The 15644-nt window shown below is 51.1% G+C and overlaps 1 protein-coding gene across 2 annotated transcripts in view; it reads right to left on the reverse strand.

Moving 5' to 3' along the window:
* Positions 1-15644, reverse strand: part of LOC118001950 (ribosomal protein S6 kinase alpha-2) — a 288962-nt gene that overhangs the window by 142933 nt on the left and 130385 nt on the right. Inside the window, exon 1 of one of the 2 annotated variants that reach the window (XM_034992140.1) lies at positions 14839-15124. The exons of the other annotated variant lie outside the window; for it this stretch is intronic. Coding sequence (XP_034848031.1) covers positions 14839-14937 — 99 coding nt within the window. The 5' untranslated portion in view covers positions 14938-15124. Of the gene's footprint in view, positions 1-14838; positions 15125-15644 lie in introns of those variants that run through there. 2 annotated transcript variants of the gene reach the window in all.

Raw genomic sequence — 15644 nt, forward strand, 5'->3', positions numbered from 1 at the left:
GGCTGTGATTCCTCTGGGGACCTGCCCAGCATGCTCTGCTCTGCCCCTCACTGCAGTCTTTACCACGGTGACACAAAACCAGGGCAAAGGGGGGAAACAAGATGCAGTGGCAGACACCTCTTCTCAGTCATTTTAAAGGCATCAAAAGCTTTGTGGTTTAGTGGAACGATCAGTTCTCTGGGGTCTGAAACCCAGGACTCCTGAAGGGGCTGGACCTGCTAACCTCCTGAATTCGCTCCCTCGGGACAGGGCTGGGAAGCAGCCACACGTGTGAACTGAGCACCGTATGTAGCAGGCATCTGCTCCAGGGTCTCTAGAACTCAGACACAATGTATACCTCATATGAGGTTCCCCTCCTCATTTTTTAGACAGAAACATCGCTGGGATGGCACTTTCCTGGCCCCTGTATGCAGAACAGGTAATGCGGCCTGAACATGCTATTTTGGCTCTAATGTACATCCTAATGGTTGAGGGCACATGCTTTGGAGGCAGGAGAACCTAGTTTGAGTCTGGATTCTCCATTTATAGTACTATCAGCACGACCCCTGTCAAGCTGTCTGACATTTAGTATTCAGTTTCTCATCGGTAAAAAGAGTATAATTTACTTACTTTTTAAGGGTTCTTATACAGAGCTAATTAAATCATATGTGTGTTCCAGGATGGTTTTATTTGCATAAGCGAAAACTCAAATGAAACTGGCTTAAAGCATAAAAGGAATTGGCTAGATCGTATAACTAAGTGTCCCAAGGTAATACGGACTGCAGGTGTGGGCTGATACAGGGCTCCGATTTCACTTCTGCACGGTTGGCTCTGCCCTCCTCTGTATATTGGCTCCATCTGTAGACCGGGCTACCTCATGGTCTCCTACACGTACCCACATGAGTACTTACAAACACATGTACCCATAAACCTACATGTATAGAGACGGGATCATTTTGTTTTAAGCCCCAGACTGTCAAAGAGAATATTTCTTACTCTGCTAAGAAAGAAAACTTGTGTAAATCAACTTTCAGACGGCTCTATTTCCTGCACTGCAGGACCTAGAACATGCACGAAGGCTTGTGGACTGGAAAAATCGTCGTCATGCTACTCCTGGTTTTGCCTCTCCTTCTCTCCTCCCAGATGGAGGCTCTGGGAGTGTGCCGTATCTGCCGCCATGTCAGTGACAGCATGCGACTGGGGACGCGACCAGCACGCGGACAGTAACCACAGATCGCCACGTGTCTACAAACACGAGGAAGAGCTGCCAGTGATGATAAGGACCGCACGGGAGGGACATTCCCAGAGTACTTTGGTTATGCAGACTTAGGGGAAGTACGACGACGCCATTCTGGAATCTTTCATCATCGATACTGTACAAACTCGAATCCCTCCTCGGTCTCCTAACAACGATTTTCCGCTGTTGTGTAGATGATAACCCCCATTTCCGTAAAGCTTCAGCTAGTGTCGAATGGCGCCAGCAGCAGTCAGGGATGCCCCGCGGGGTGTGAGCGGAAGGCTCCGGCGTGGACCTCCCCGGGCGCCCACGAGCAGCCGGTCACCTGGACACACAAACATCCTCTGCGTTCTCTGTCTGCTGCGTTCTCTGACTTCAGATTCACTAAGATGTCAGTCTCTCTCCAACGTCCCTCTCCAAGTCCTGTTTTGTTTTCCCCTCCGATTTTTCTTTGGTGTGGCCACCCCTGGATCCCAGAGCTCTGCCCACCAGTCTTGGGGTAAGCTCAGGGCAGCAGGACGGAACTAGGTTGTCCCCGCTTACAAGAGTCTAGGGGGGACTCCTGGGTCCTGCTGGGGAAGCTCACGGCTCAGCATGTCCCCAACCCTGTGTCTGCCCGGTGTAATGTAAGCAACCAAATAGCAACTCCAGTATTCCCGGCCCCTCCACCATATGCTGACAGACGACGGCCCTCCCTGCAGGGTAGATACGAGGAAGACTGCAGGCCGTGGAAAAGCAGAAGACACCTGTAGACACGCTGAGTTCATTCCGGGCTCACGTCCCATCCCTCTGTTCTGTGCCCCTGCCCTGCGCCACCTTCCTTCCCTCTCGGCTGCGAGCAGTCCTGTGTCTCTAATGTAGGTTAGAGATGCCTCTGTGGAGCCCACGGGGAACTCTCCTTCGATTCCCGTCTGCCGCGCTGTGTTCATGCTCGGGGGGGAGGGCAGTGGGACTCTACAGTTTGGGTGTCGACTGCTTCCCACATTCTGATGTTCTTTCCGAAGTGGCCACTACCAAGTCCTCTCCATGTCAGTCTCTGCTCTTCCTTTCAAGCATCCTTCTCCGTATGTCTGCCCACCTGCCCCTGCTCCCCCTCCATGTCTGCCGACTGCACTCTCCCCATCGTTCCCTCCATCTTCCCTTCTCCTTGTTCCCCGTCCTTCTCCCTCCTCCATGCCCACCCCTTGATTATTTCTTTTTTAAAAATAAGTCGTTGTTTGGTGTTATCAGACCACACAGAGAAGGGGCACCTGGGTGGCTCAGTCAGTTGAGTGTCTGACTCTTGATTTTGGCTCAGGTCATGATCTCAGGGTCATGAGATCGAGACCCATGTCGGGCTCCATGCTCACTGGGGAGTCTGCTTGAGATTCTCTCTCTCCTCTGCCCTTCCCCTGCTTGTGTGCTCTCTAAATAAATAAATACATAAATAAATAAGATCTTAAAAAAAAAAAAGAACACACAGAGAAGGCTTAGCCTGAGGAAAAGGAGGTGTCCATTCCTATCAAATTTTTAGGACCTTTTCTGGTATTTCAAGTCCTTAGTGAAAAGCATGTGTGCAGACTTCCAAAGTTGGAGGGGAAGCTTGGTCCAGGAATCAGGAGAAATTCCACTGCCAACACACGCCCGCCTCTGCTGGACCCCCTCACTTGAAGTGCTTTGGCAGTCTGACGTGCTGTTCGGCAAGCCCGCGGACGGCAGGGCCAGCTCTGGCAGAAGGTAACGCTCAGTGCTGCAAACCCACTGGAGCGTGAGCCTCCTCAAACACTTCCGTCTACCACACTACTTTGCCAGCACATCGCCGTCTGGGGGCACCTTGACCTGGGACCGGAAAGGAGAGCCCAAGGTGGCTCCCCAGCCTGCACCCTGTGATCTTCCCACTCAACCCACCGCCCCCCGGGGCAACTCTCGCCCACGGCCTCGTCGTTGTCCATGGCTCCGCTCTCACTTAGGCTGGGATCTGGGTCTGGGGGAGCTGTGAGCCCTGCCAACCCTCATCAAAAGCTGCTTTCCTGCTCCTCCTGCCATCCTAGGGTCCGCTTCCCACACCCCATGTGGGAGGGGCTTTCCAAGGCAGATATGGCCCTGTCAGTCCTCGGAAGCACCCCCTTCAGGGTGTCACTGTCTTTAGGCTGAGATCCGACCCCTCCTCGGCTCTGGTCCTCCCGCTCTGGGTGCGCCGGCCTGTGGCTGCCCCCCCAGGGCCCCTGCACCTGCTTCTCCCTGAGGAACACTCAGAGACACCAAGAGCCATGGCCCCACTTTGTCCCCCCTGCTAAAATGACCCCAGATGTTTCCTGGGCCACCCTATCAGAGCTTGCTTTCTGTCCCCCTGGCTTCTTGCTCACTCTGTGTGGCTTTTCTCCCCACACCGTCACTACTGGTACATTTTTCTATGTCAATCTGGCCTTTTCTCTTCCCCAGGAGAACGCATCTCCATGAGCACAGGCTTCACCCCTCGAGCGAGTGCTCCATAGATCTTTACCACGTGAGTGCTGGTGAGGCTGAGCTTCCCGGGTGCCCCACATGCCTCTGAGAAAGCCACGGCCACCGCTGGTGGTGGGTCCAGCCTCGCGCCAGGGAGGACCCTCAGACACACCGTGCTGACCCCGACAGGCCCCAAGATGCCTCACTTCCTGACATGCTGTCCTCCTGGAGGCCAGAGGACAGCCCATCGCCTTATGGTGCCTCTTCCACAACTGGGGGTCCAACTCAAAACCAGGTGACCTGCTGGGACGGTCCCATCTGCTGCTGTGACAAATCACAAACTCAGCCTTCCATCTGGCCAAGGATGCTGTGCCCGCCCCCCCTGCCCCCCCCCCTCCGCAGCATGCCGGCCAGTGTGCCACACGTGGACCCTGGGCTGGGCCCTCTGATGCTCCCAGGGCTGATGGGGGACTCCTGCCATCGGCGTCCCAGCAGGACACACGGCCGTGCTCACCGCCTGCTGTTGTCAGCATTTCAGCTGAGTGTCCCAACTGGAAAAGAAGCGCGTGGACTCCCCTGGGTGTCGAGCCAGCGGGCCCTTCTCTGGCAAGCTGCAAAGAACACCTCGTTCCTGCACGTGCAGGTGCTTCTCCGGGTGTGGCTCCCTGCTTGCGCACCACATGTCAGGGTTCACGGGGGAAGGGAAAATGAGGAGGGAGCGTTGGGGACAGAGGGAGGGGCAAGAAGAGCTTTTTATGACTTCTGAAATTATCAGATAGGGTGGCTTTTCTCTTTTTAACTAAGGCGTGTCCTGGGTGCAGGCAGCAGTGAGACTTCAGGTCATGTCAGAATGAACAGCTGCCCTTCTGGAACTTTAGAGAACCATGACCTTCCTGCCTAAACCATGAAGGAAGGACGTAAATCGTTCTTGGCCGGCAAGGGCTGACCCAGGGCAGCAACAGGAAGCAGCACGGGATTGCAGAGGGGGCGCCTGGAGGCTGCGGAGTCTGACACGGGGGCCCCGGAGGTCATGGGTACAGAGGGAGCCCTTGGCAGAACCTGGCTCCTTCCGCTCCGTTCACCAGCTGGGAAGCCGTCTTGGGCGCCAAAGCTTTAAAGTGACATTATCTGTCACGAAAAACCAGCATGAGGACTTGGAGAGCTTTTACATTTGAGGAGAAACTGCTTTCAGAGAGTCACAGAAACCGTCTTCTTGGAATTAAACCCATTCTCCCGTAAGCACGAGCTTTGAAAGTAAAAATCCTTATTGGCTTTTATTGTTTCTCAGTTTTTAAAAATTGCTGGTGGTCACACGTCACAATTTCTGAGATCTTAAGAGGTTAATAGTTTCTCAAACTTTTAAGATATTTTACTATGCTTTTAAAAATTTTAAGTGCTCGAAATGATTTTTTCCCCACAATCTTTGCTGCGGGACGGCACTCTCAGCAGCTACACTGGGAGTGTAGACTAGATGCCACTTCTACGGAAAAGTTTCAAATGCGAATAGCAGCCTTACAGTTGTGAGCTGCCCAGCGCCCGGACTGTGCTAAGCTGACGTGCACTTTTATAAGGATTTCTTCTTTGTTGCACGGACACGGTGGTCTTACCTCCCCCCATCATTAGTACTGGGTCACGACCACTTTTTCCTACACTTTAACTCCCTAAATGAAAGCCCTATAGGTAATTCCTAGGCACGTGGTGAACACTCAGTTAATACGTGAGGCCTCCAAGGACGTCACACGTGCTAGAAGACGCGCCGTGCACGGACAGCATCCACTTAAGACACAGCTGGACAAGAGTCCTGAGGGCTGCTCACGCTGTCCCTGGATGCAGAGCCGCCGGAGTGGAGCCTGATGGGTTCCCGATCAGCTGCAGGTTGGTTCGAAAAGGTTTTATGTAAGTTCACACATGGCCACAAAGCACTGAGCTAGCACGGAGGAGTCGGGCCCACATCGATGACAGCATCGGGGAGGACAGGTGTGCTCTTCCCCTGACCCAGCAGGAGGACATGTGACTTGGGGAATTTTACAAAAACCCAGAACATCACAGAAATGGGTGACTGAGCCCACATCACAAGGAAGACCTTCTCCCGTTGCTTCTCTATTCAACACCGTCCTCCCCTCAGATGTGATTTTGAACACAAACCGCCCTCTATGTGAGGACTCAGGGCATCACGCTCTACTCCATCCTGGGTCATTCAGCAGTGACTACCTTTCTGCACCAATTCCCACAGAGCTTCTCTGTCCAAACCCAAGTGCTCCAGAGCCAGGGTCCCCCGGGGAAGGAGGTCGCCCTGTCCTAATGCCTCAATGGAGGAGCTCTGAGCAAAGGGGGAGGCTGGGTGCATGGGCCTGGGCCCGGGGGCGGCCAGTAAGGGGGCACGGCACCGAGGGTTGAGGGAGGGTCTGTGAATGGGTGGGTCTGGGTGCAGCACTAGAAGGGACAGCAGAAGGCCACACTCAGCCCTCGCTCTGTGGGTGGGACCCGGAGACAGTAGCAGGAAGCTCGAGCCGGCCGTGCCCATCACCCCTAGTGAGTAGAAGCCCCATCAGGGTCACGGTGGTGTCTCCAATCTGTACCCCTTCTCCCTCCCTTGTACACATGCAAAATGACTACGGTTCATTCTAACGAGTCACTCTTAACGTTCTTATGCCAACTCTTGGAGTCCTATTGTCCTGAGCCTCAAAACACAGACTGTTAAAGAAAAAAGTGCTACGTACTGATAAAGATTTTCCGACAGTCTAGATCTTTCCAGCCATTGCAGCGCACCGCGAGCATGTCCGCGAGCCCTATGGACATCAGCTTCCGCATGTCCTATCAGATCGGACATTGTCATCCACTTCGCTGTTGGAGAGGATCCTACAAAGTCTTGATCGTGCAAGATCTAGAAACATAAGACCTAGAAATACGGAAGTCATGCCTGACCTCCTGCTGTTTCTTGGCATTCTCTGGGGTGAGGGCAGTCAGCTCTAACCGCCAGAGCATCTCAGCAGCATACCTGCCCTGTTCCCTCAGGTCATGACAATCGCAGCTGACTGCGAGGAGCCGAAGGTGTTCTAAAAATAAGGGCTCTTTTCTGCGACGTTCGTCTGGTTTTCTTTCCTTTGCTTTATCTTCAAAGTCAACCAAATAGAGTCACTTTAGCAAGTCCCGGGACAGGAATGTCTCCTGGGGCACCTCTGTGCATTTGCCCTGTGGGGTGTGGCCCACGCACTTCGGTGGTTCACTGGTGGGCGGCCGAGCGAATGGGGTGGTCCCACAGGCACCAGTGGGGCCTGCACGGCTCCGTGGGGCTTCTGCGGCCACCTTCTGGCCTCGCGGACACTTTCCCACACACGGACACGCCACTGCATCTTCAGGCCTCCTCTTGCCTTTTACTCATGTTCCTGAGTCACCTGCTTTCTTTTATGGTCATCTTTAGAAGGGGACTGTCCACACTATACTATGGATGTGAAAATACATTTGGAAATCAATATCACATCTAACCTTAGTTGTAGAAGGTTTGCAACCATCTTGGGCCATAAGTGTTAACATGGGGACCTGAATGAGCAATTTTCTTAAGTAGTCACTAGAGCATTTCCACCATAACCATGCCAAAATAGAGTCTTTCAAAGTAGAATCCCTCCACCCCTCCCCCTTATAAATTCAGCTGCACATTTTAATGAGTACAAGCTGCAAGCCCATGGGCCTTGCGCGGTACGGTGTGGCCGGGGTGGTCTCAGCTGAGTGTCACAGCTCATGTGAACCGCAGAGATGCATTAAAGCAGGTCCCAGATGCGTGTGCTGGCTACTGTCCTTCTGAAACCCCCGGCCTGAAAATATAGCCCCCGAGTCATTCCAGGGGCGTGAAGCCTGCCAGTCTCATTCAGAGCCCTCTCTCCTCTGGAAACAGAAGAAAACACAATGGCCAACAGTCTAAGTGCTCATTCTCGGACTGAGTTTTGTGGATCTTGCTAATTTCATTCGGGAGAACAGAGCAGACAAAAGAAAGGACAGTTCTTTTCTGTAAGAAGCCAGAGAATACGTACGAGCGCCCCACCTCCTCTTCCAGGACCCCAGCCCAGCCATACTGGGTCAGTCCCCGAGCTGGAGGGCCGACCCCAGAACAGCGTGGACCCCTTTCTCTGTCATACAAGAGCTGCTATTCCATGAGGTACATTCAAAACGATGGCATTGTAGATGAAACTGTCACTCTTGGTAACCTTAACAGAGCTAAACTTCGGAAAAGCTGCTTTGTGGTATACTAACCTGAAGCAGATGTGTACGCTGAAGAGAGTCAGCAAGAGAGGCTGATAAAAGATGAGAGAAACTCCGTGTTTCCACAATGTACTGCAAAACTCTTTACAGAGAGGGTCCAACCAAAGCCAGCTCTGGGCAACACCCCAGAATGCCAAGTGCAAACCCTTCCCTGACGAGGCCCATTTCACTTTTCAAGCATTTAATAACTCGAGGATGGCATTAGCATATGGTTGTCCCTGTACTGTAGCTGAGGAGGCAGGAGGTCAAAAGGATGACGTGCCTGGCGAGGCCGAGGGCAGAGACGAGGGGCGTGCCAGGTGGCCAGGAGAAGGGGTGGCCAGCAAGGTCGGGATGCATCCAGTGGCAGGGAGCACTGTGAAGGGTGTGCAGGGACAGGAACACGGCCTGGGGATTCCAAGGACCCTTGCAAACCAAAGCTCGTTGGAGGAATGGCCACTGTGTATTTTCTGGGTAGAAATCAAGTAGGGTTCTCTGACGAGTGGTGTTCCTGGGACACTCCTTCATGGATCTCAAGATATATATGCAAATTACCATCACAATAAGTGCTGGCCAAGGAAGATTATTCTGACACCTGCTAAAGACAGCGAGGAAGACTCTATTCACCAGAGCACTGCAATGGGGTCTCGCAGTAGGAGAGCGAGACCAACCTCGACTCAGACACAGGAAGGAAGAGTGGGGATTTATGGGCAAGGAGCAGAGCTGGAGGGCTGGTGAGGGCAGGGTGAGTCTAAACTGACCTCATAGGATTCTCACTGCAGGCAGGGGGTGACCAGACATCACCTGCGGAGTGGTGGGGATAAGGAATTCGGTCAGATATCGGGGGGGGGTTCTCTCTAAATTGGCTCAGCAGGATTCTTGCTAACACTGGGCACTGCAAGGACGACGCAGGAGCCCAAGGTCGGAGCCTCGTTGCGAAGGGGACCCAGAGGAGCCTGACTACAGTTTGCTGGAGGAGAGTCTTTGTCACCTGCGTGGTGCTCTTGCCTGCGTGGTGAGAAATCACGGGTTTGTGGTCACTGCGCACGCATTCGCCGTCCAGAGCGCGGAGTGCAGGTGCCTCCCGGCTAACTGCCCCCCCCCCCACGCCTCCTCGTTAGCTCGGGGCAGGAAAGGCTTCTGACACAGCTGCAAACCAGACGTGATGAACCATATTTTATACTGAGTATATTTGTGCCTCACCCATTTGCTTGATTAAATCACACTGTAGCTTTACAGACTATTTGTTGATAATTCCTACTTGAGTTTAATTTAATAGCTTTTACCAGTGAAAATATATCGGCAAACATGTAATGCCGGAGGAAAAATACAACACAACATAACCCAGCGTCATCAGAAATAAAAGCAGAGCATTCTAGAGGATGTCTTTAGTGCCAGCCCATCTGTACTTATTTGACAAGCACAAAACCTTCGGGCCCAAGAGGAAGGTTATTTCTGGCTAAACTACTGGTTGCCAGCTCCATACAAAACAGACCTATCCTCAGTTTCCCCACATTTCAGAAGAGCTCTTTCCACCAGAGCAGCCAAACGTCCTGAAGAACCCACACCACACTGGTTAACAGGTCTTGCCACCCAAGCCCCAAAGCTTCTCTCTCCACCTTCCTCCCTGCCCCAGAGAGTTCAGACTTCTCCCACCCACTGAATAACTGGCCACATCTGAGAACCATCCACCCAGCATGCAAGCAGCAGGGTGAAACCCTGGGTGATAAGTCAGATGATGTGTGCACTTCCATTTCTTTCCTGTGCTTCTGAATCATGAAAAATATACTGAAACCCTCTCTGCTGGATCAGGGTGTGTGGTGGAAGACAGTCGGCACAGAGGCTTAGGAGAAGAAGGCATAAAGGAGGTGATGAAGACAAATGGGGTGAAGTCTCAATATTTTTGGTTGTCTTTTCACATATTTTTGAACAAGCAACAATATTTTGGGGAGTTTTCTTTGATGTAAGGAGAGCAAGTATGTCATGAAATTGTTGAGATACAGCATATCCCAAAAAGCGACCACAAAGAAATTAATTTTAGTGTGTTTAAAATAGAATAAACATACATAAGCAAAACAGTAAGCAAATTAAATACTTATTAATATGGACTCTTTCTTGTGGTCTTCTCTGATTTTTTGTTGCTGTTCTTGTTGTCTGAAGGCCCAATAAAAATCAGGCCTCCCATAGAATTTTTGGGTGCTTTTACTGAAAGTACCTGAAAATTATTTTAATTAGAAATGGTTTTCCGGGAAACCACCCAAGATCTAGAAGAAGAGCTTACCTTTCAAGCACCAAGAATAAGCCTTAATGTTTAACTTTCCAGGAAGTTTTCTTTTTCTCCATGACCAGAGCCAACATCACTCCCAGGATTTGCTATGAGTCCCTTAGCATTTACTTTATTAAGACATCATGCTTCCCTTTAAAAGGGGTAAGCAGTTAAAATATATTCAAATGTGCACATAGACAACACTTGGTAACCTGCACCTGCAACCATGGGAAATGGAAATTAATTTGACAATCGGTATAATTAGACTGTTTAAGTTACAGATGCCAGAAATTTCACACAGTAGGTTCCATTCCTGGGCCTGCCTCTCTCACTAGATGTTAAGCTCATTGAGGGCAGAGATCATACAAAGATCACATCCTATGTACCAATTGCTCAGCACGATGTACATGGTGTATGCTAAAAATTCTTGGTGTAAACAACTGAGCAAGTCTGTAAATAAATGAAATTCTTCCACTCAACAGCTTACCACTTACCCATATCCCAGCTAAAGGACTTGCATTTTGTCCTTCTCACCCACCCTCAATTGTCTTTCAGTAAAAATGTCAAAAATGATAGCTAATAAAGAGAACCAACTCCCTGGTTTTGGTGACTCCAAACAAAATAACCTTTCCTGAAATGAACTGTCTTTGAGCATTGATCCCTTCAACAAACTGGTAGATAAATCATACTGAGTAAATAATGTCACTTTTTATTAATTTAAAAACTGTATCTCCCCCCCACCGCCCTGCCAGGCACTTCCTAGCCAACCCTTCTCAACCTCCCACAGCCCCAAGCCAGGCTTTGGAGCTTGAACGTCAGACCCCTGGAGTCTCTCCTGGGGAAGTGAAGGCTGAGCCAGGAGGATGCCTTCCCGAAGCTCCTGAACTTGGGCTGCTGACGCTGGGGCATTTCCTGACTCTAGAAGCCGCCTTAGCTCACGACGCCATGGGTTTGGGACCTGAATTGGTAATGCATTCACGGATTGGTGCAGCGGACTCACAGGGTGATACGTAAGAAAAGGAAGAGGAACACCGCCATCCAGCCAGAAGATGGGAACTCCATCTCAGCAAATGGGGCCGATCCTAGTGAATGACGGTATTGTGTATGGAAGGAAGCCTGGGAGAAGTGATCTCTGGGCTTTTCTTCCCCTAAGTACAGAGGAAGGTCGTCTAAACTATTAATTATCAGGCTGAGTGTTTCTTGAGACAGCACAAGCCATGGGTTCTACAGGCCACAGGGGCAATCCCAGGTTCACACCATGCCAGGAGACACCCAACACTATGAAAACCATCACTAAGCCCAGAAAACATTCATCAGGATCCATAGCTAACAACTGACTAACAGTGCCACCATCCAGACTCCATGTTAAGTCTTTACGTACGATAGCTCACACCCGTCACTTTAACCCTACGGGGCAGAAAGTACTAGCCCTTCTCCCAGCAGAGGGAAATGGGGCTCACAGAGGTCAAGGAGCAACCACCTGCTGTGAAAGATGCACATGAGAATCCAATTCCGGTGGATGTGATACAAAGCCCAGATGCACCTGGAACTTTCCAACTGCCAAAAAAGGTTCTCTAGAATAATTTCAGGTTGTGGAGCACCTTCCAAAATACTCCTCAGAGTAATTTCCTTTTAATAATTACAAGAGCCTTCCTTCAAGTCCCATCTAATACACGGTAAACTCCCGTAACCCCACAACCCAGAGGGGCTAAAATTAATAATAGATGGCCCATGCTCTTACAGCAAGAACTTCCTTTAAAACAGCCTAGGCGCAAGTCCTTTGGCTTCCCTGGGCTCCGTTTCCTCATCTATAAAATGGGCTGCTGAATCCGGAGCTGGTTACACCTTCCAGGTAGGCGCTGAGGCTCTCAGGCAGTGAGGTCAGCGCCCTGAAATCCGGGTGAAGGTCAGACAGTGAAACCTGGTATCTTTCTAGGGCATGCACAAAGAAGTCTAGGAAAGATACCCAATTTCCCTTTAGAAACTCCAAAAATCACTCTTGCCAGAGTCAGTGATCTGGCCCTCTCAGTTGGGGCAATGCCGAGACACTATAAAAATATTTAAGCTATAATCCATAAACCGTTTTCCAAATCTGATTAAGTAATCTGGCTTCTCTGTTGGTTAGAGTTTACCCAATGCTGGATTCTAGATTAAAGTTAAATTTAAAAGCAAGTATGAAAACATTAATTTTAATGTTTTAATAAAGATAATAGTGTTTTCAACTTAAAGTAACTACTGTCACTTTCCTGTTTATGGCACTGGATTCTGAATTCAAAAAACAAAAATTTTCAGTCTCTGTGTATATTTTACAAAATAAATTTCACAGAAACAATGAAAAAAATGTTTATTTTTATAATTTCATCAGTCCAAACAGGAAATATACATCCATGCTAAGTGCTCTGTATGTCCTACTACCCAACCCCAAACTATTGACAGACCCCCCCCCAAATTTTACATTTTTTTGATGAGTGCTTCTTGGCCTACAATCTGCTGTGGATATGCAAGTGGATAAACAGACTTCTCTGGAAAAAGATGGAGAGACAGCTGGGCAGGAATATGGAACTTGCTGGACGGAAGCACAGGGTCAGCCACTTATTAGATCCCCCACTAGGTGGAGGCACCATGAGGCCAGGACTTCTAGGACTTGTGGCTTTGGATCTACAATGCTGAGCACACAGCAGGCTTTTAAAAAGCAGTTGCAGAATGAATTAGTTGGTAAGTTTTCAGCAAAATCCTCAATTTTTGGGCGGGGAGTCCCCCTATCAATAGAATGAGGATAGTAAAACATGCCTACTTGAGTTTTCACAAGAGACAGGTGAATGCATTTGTAGAGAACAGAGCATTGTATCCGAGCTATCTTTCTCAATACTTCTATCCGGCACCCAGCATCCAGGTTATATGAGGTGCTCATTGAGTGCGTGCTAATAGATCACATTCCTCTCTAGTCAGCTGACCTTCTGCCTATCTAATGGTGTATTTATGGTTTTTAGAAATTTTATTTTCACATTGATGAAACCTCATTTCTATCCCCCTCTTGGTTTCCCATTATGCTATTTTTATGAGGCACTTCCCAAACCCGGTTCTACAAGCTGAACCGTAACACTGGAGGTGAGTATATCATGCTGATGGGATTCCTGACCCTCCATGAGTTCAGCCCGGTATCTATTGCTGGTCTTCCTGAACAGCACTGGGAGTTTCCCCACCCGTGTGCCTCCCTTTGGCAAGGACAATAAGTGAAAAGGAGACAAGGAGCTGTATAATAAACTTGGCATTCTGATGAATAAAAACTTATTGGGCATAAAGGTAAATACTGTCCTGGCTTTCTGTTCTTATCAATTTTAGCTTTTTAAAAAGTGCCTGAAATCCGGGAAAATGATTTATCTCACTAACTCGTGTTTAACTTCTGTCAATGCAAGATTTGAGGCAAGCCCTCCTCCATTATTTGATTAACAGTTGTATTTGTTTGAAAAATATGTTCTACCCTCAGAAACCAGCCACAAAGATCCTATCTAGTCCAAATCTGACTTAGTGATACCATAACAGAAACTTTATACGAGTAATTTCCTGTTGCATTCATGTCTATTCCTGAGCTTTGCTTAAAGATCTGGTAATTGTAACAACCCATGCCTATATCAAATATCATGGCAGCCAGGACAAAGAAAACCAAGATGAAAAATGTGACATTGTTCCAATTGGCTTGACTTCCTTAGAAATAAGTCAAAGCCGAGATAGGTGCCAGCCTTGTGGCAAAGGCCAGGGCAATGTCAAAGGGAAACACTAGGCTGTGTAGCCAGCCCCTGCCCCCAACATCACAATCTCTCTCTCTCTCTCTCTCTCTTTTTTTACTTAAACACGTTCCACCGTTTGGTCATCTATAGATTCAACAATGTAATTTGGACACCGGGATGAAGAGAACAAGATTTGATTGCTGAAATAAAAAACCACATCAGAGAACTGTCCACAGATGATTTTGGAAACCCAAAGATGACAAGATGAGGGACAGGAGAAAAGGACATAATTTTCAGGGTCCTCTGGGTTTCAGGGCGAATCTCTATCAAACCCGGGGCTGCAGGGATATTGCGCCAGGCACTTCGCTACTGAGCACCGTTTCAGACTGGCCCGAGTAGACTGTATTGTCACCTTTTAACATATACGTATGTATTATATATAGTCAATGCTACACTGATTTCAAATACACATACATCTGCACGATAAGGTAGCACTTGCGTGGCTGCGGGCCACGGAAAGATAAACCCACCTCCCCAAACCCAGACCCTCAGCCGAGGGGAGCGCCGCGGGGGTTCTGTTTTTGGGACTTTGGAAGTGCCACACGGAGCCGCGGTCCAGCTGCACGGACCGAAACGCCCTCCCTGCCCCGGGCACCTATGTGGGCACGGCGACCGCTCCGCATCCTGCGCAGACCCAGGAACAAAATTAGTTAGAAATTCCCCAGGGGCAGAGTTTAGTGCCCGAGGAGAACACGAGGACCGGTCCAGTTATTGCTAGGTCCCAACAATAGCGTTCGGTTTTAGAAAACCCGGACCGGCTCTCAAATAACTTTAACTCCCTGACATGGGTCTGTGGGTACCGTGCATGTGACAATAGAAAGGGCTCGGGATGGCTCCGCGACCCGCAGCATCCTCCAGGGCGCGGCGGGGACCTGGGTACCTGCGCACACAGAGGCGATAGCATTTACCTCGAGTCGACTTAGACTGGAGCTCTTGGAGCGCGACTTCTTGCGCAGGTACACGGAGAAGAACCTGCGCACGGTGAACTTCTTCATGCTCAGGTCCATCGCCCCGCGCCCAGCCGGGAGGAGCCGCAGGCCCGGAGGACGCGCATTCCCGGCGCATCCCAGGCGCGCGGGGTCAGGTCCGAGGGCGGGTGCGCGCCGCCGGGGAGCCCGCCGCGGCGGCCATCGGCGCGGGGCGCGGGCTGCGGGCACAAAGGGCAGGCTGAGCCGGCCACCGCGGCCGGGGCTCCAGCGCACCCTCCTCCCTCCCTCCCTCCTCCTCCTCCTCCTCCCCCTCCTCCTCCTCCCGCAGGCTGCGAGGACCAGCCCCGGACAGCCCCGCCCCGCCCCGCCCTCAGCCACTACCGCCAATCAGTGCCCGCCGCCCGCCGCTCCCTCCTCCTCCTCCCCCTCCTCCTCCTCCCCTGCCCCCTCCTGCTGCTGAGGCTGGTGCGGCCGCCGCGGCCGCCGCCCCGCGAGGACCAGCCCCGGCAGCCCCACCCCACCCCGCCCACAGTCACTACCGCCAATCAGATGCTCCCTCCTCTCCCTCCTCGTCCTCCTCCCGCAGCTGCCGGGGCGGCCACCGCCCCGCGAGGACCAGCCCCGCCCCGCCCCGCCCTCCGCGACTGCCGCCAATCAGCAACCCCAACCCAGGCGCTCCCTCCGCCTCCCGCCCTGAGAGGACCAGCGCCGAGCAGCCCCGCCCCGCCCCTGACCCCTCCCCCGCCACTACCACCAATCAGCGCCACCGGCCCACCGCCCCAGGC

Source organism: Mirounga leonina, unplaced genomic scaffold, assembly GCF_011800145.1.
Source record: "Mirounga leonina isolate KUSES-001 unplaced genomic scaffold, KU_Mleo_1.0 Mir_55, whole genome shotgun sequence".
Taxonomy (NCBI): domain Eukaryota; kingdom Metazoa; phylum Chordata; class Mammalia; order Carnivora; family Phocidae; genus Mirounga; species Mirounga leonina.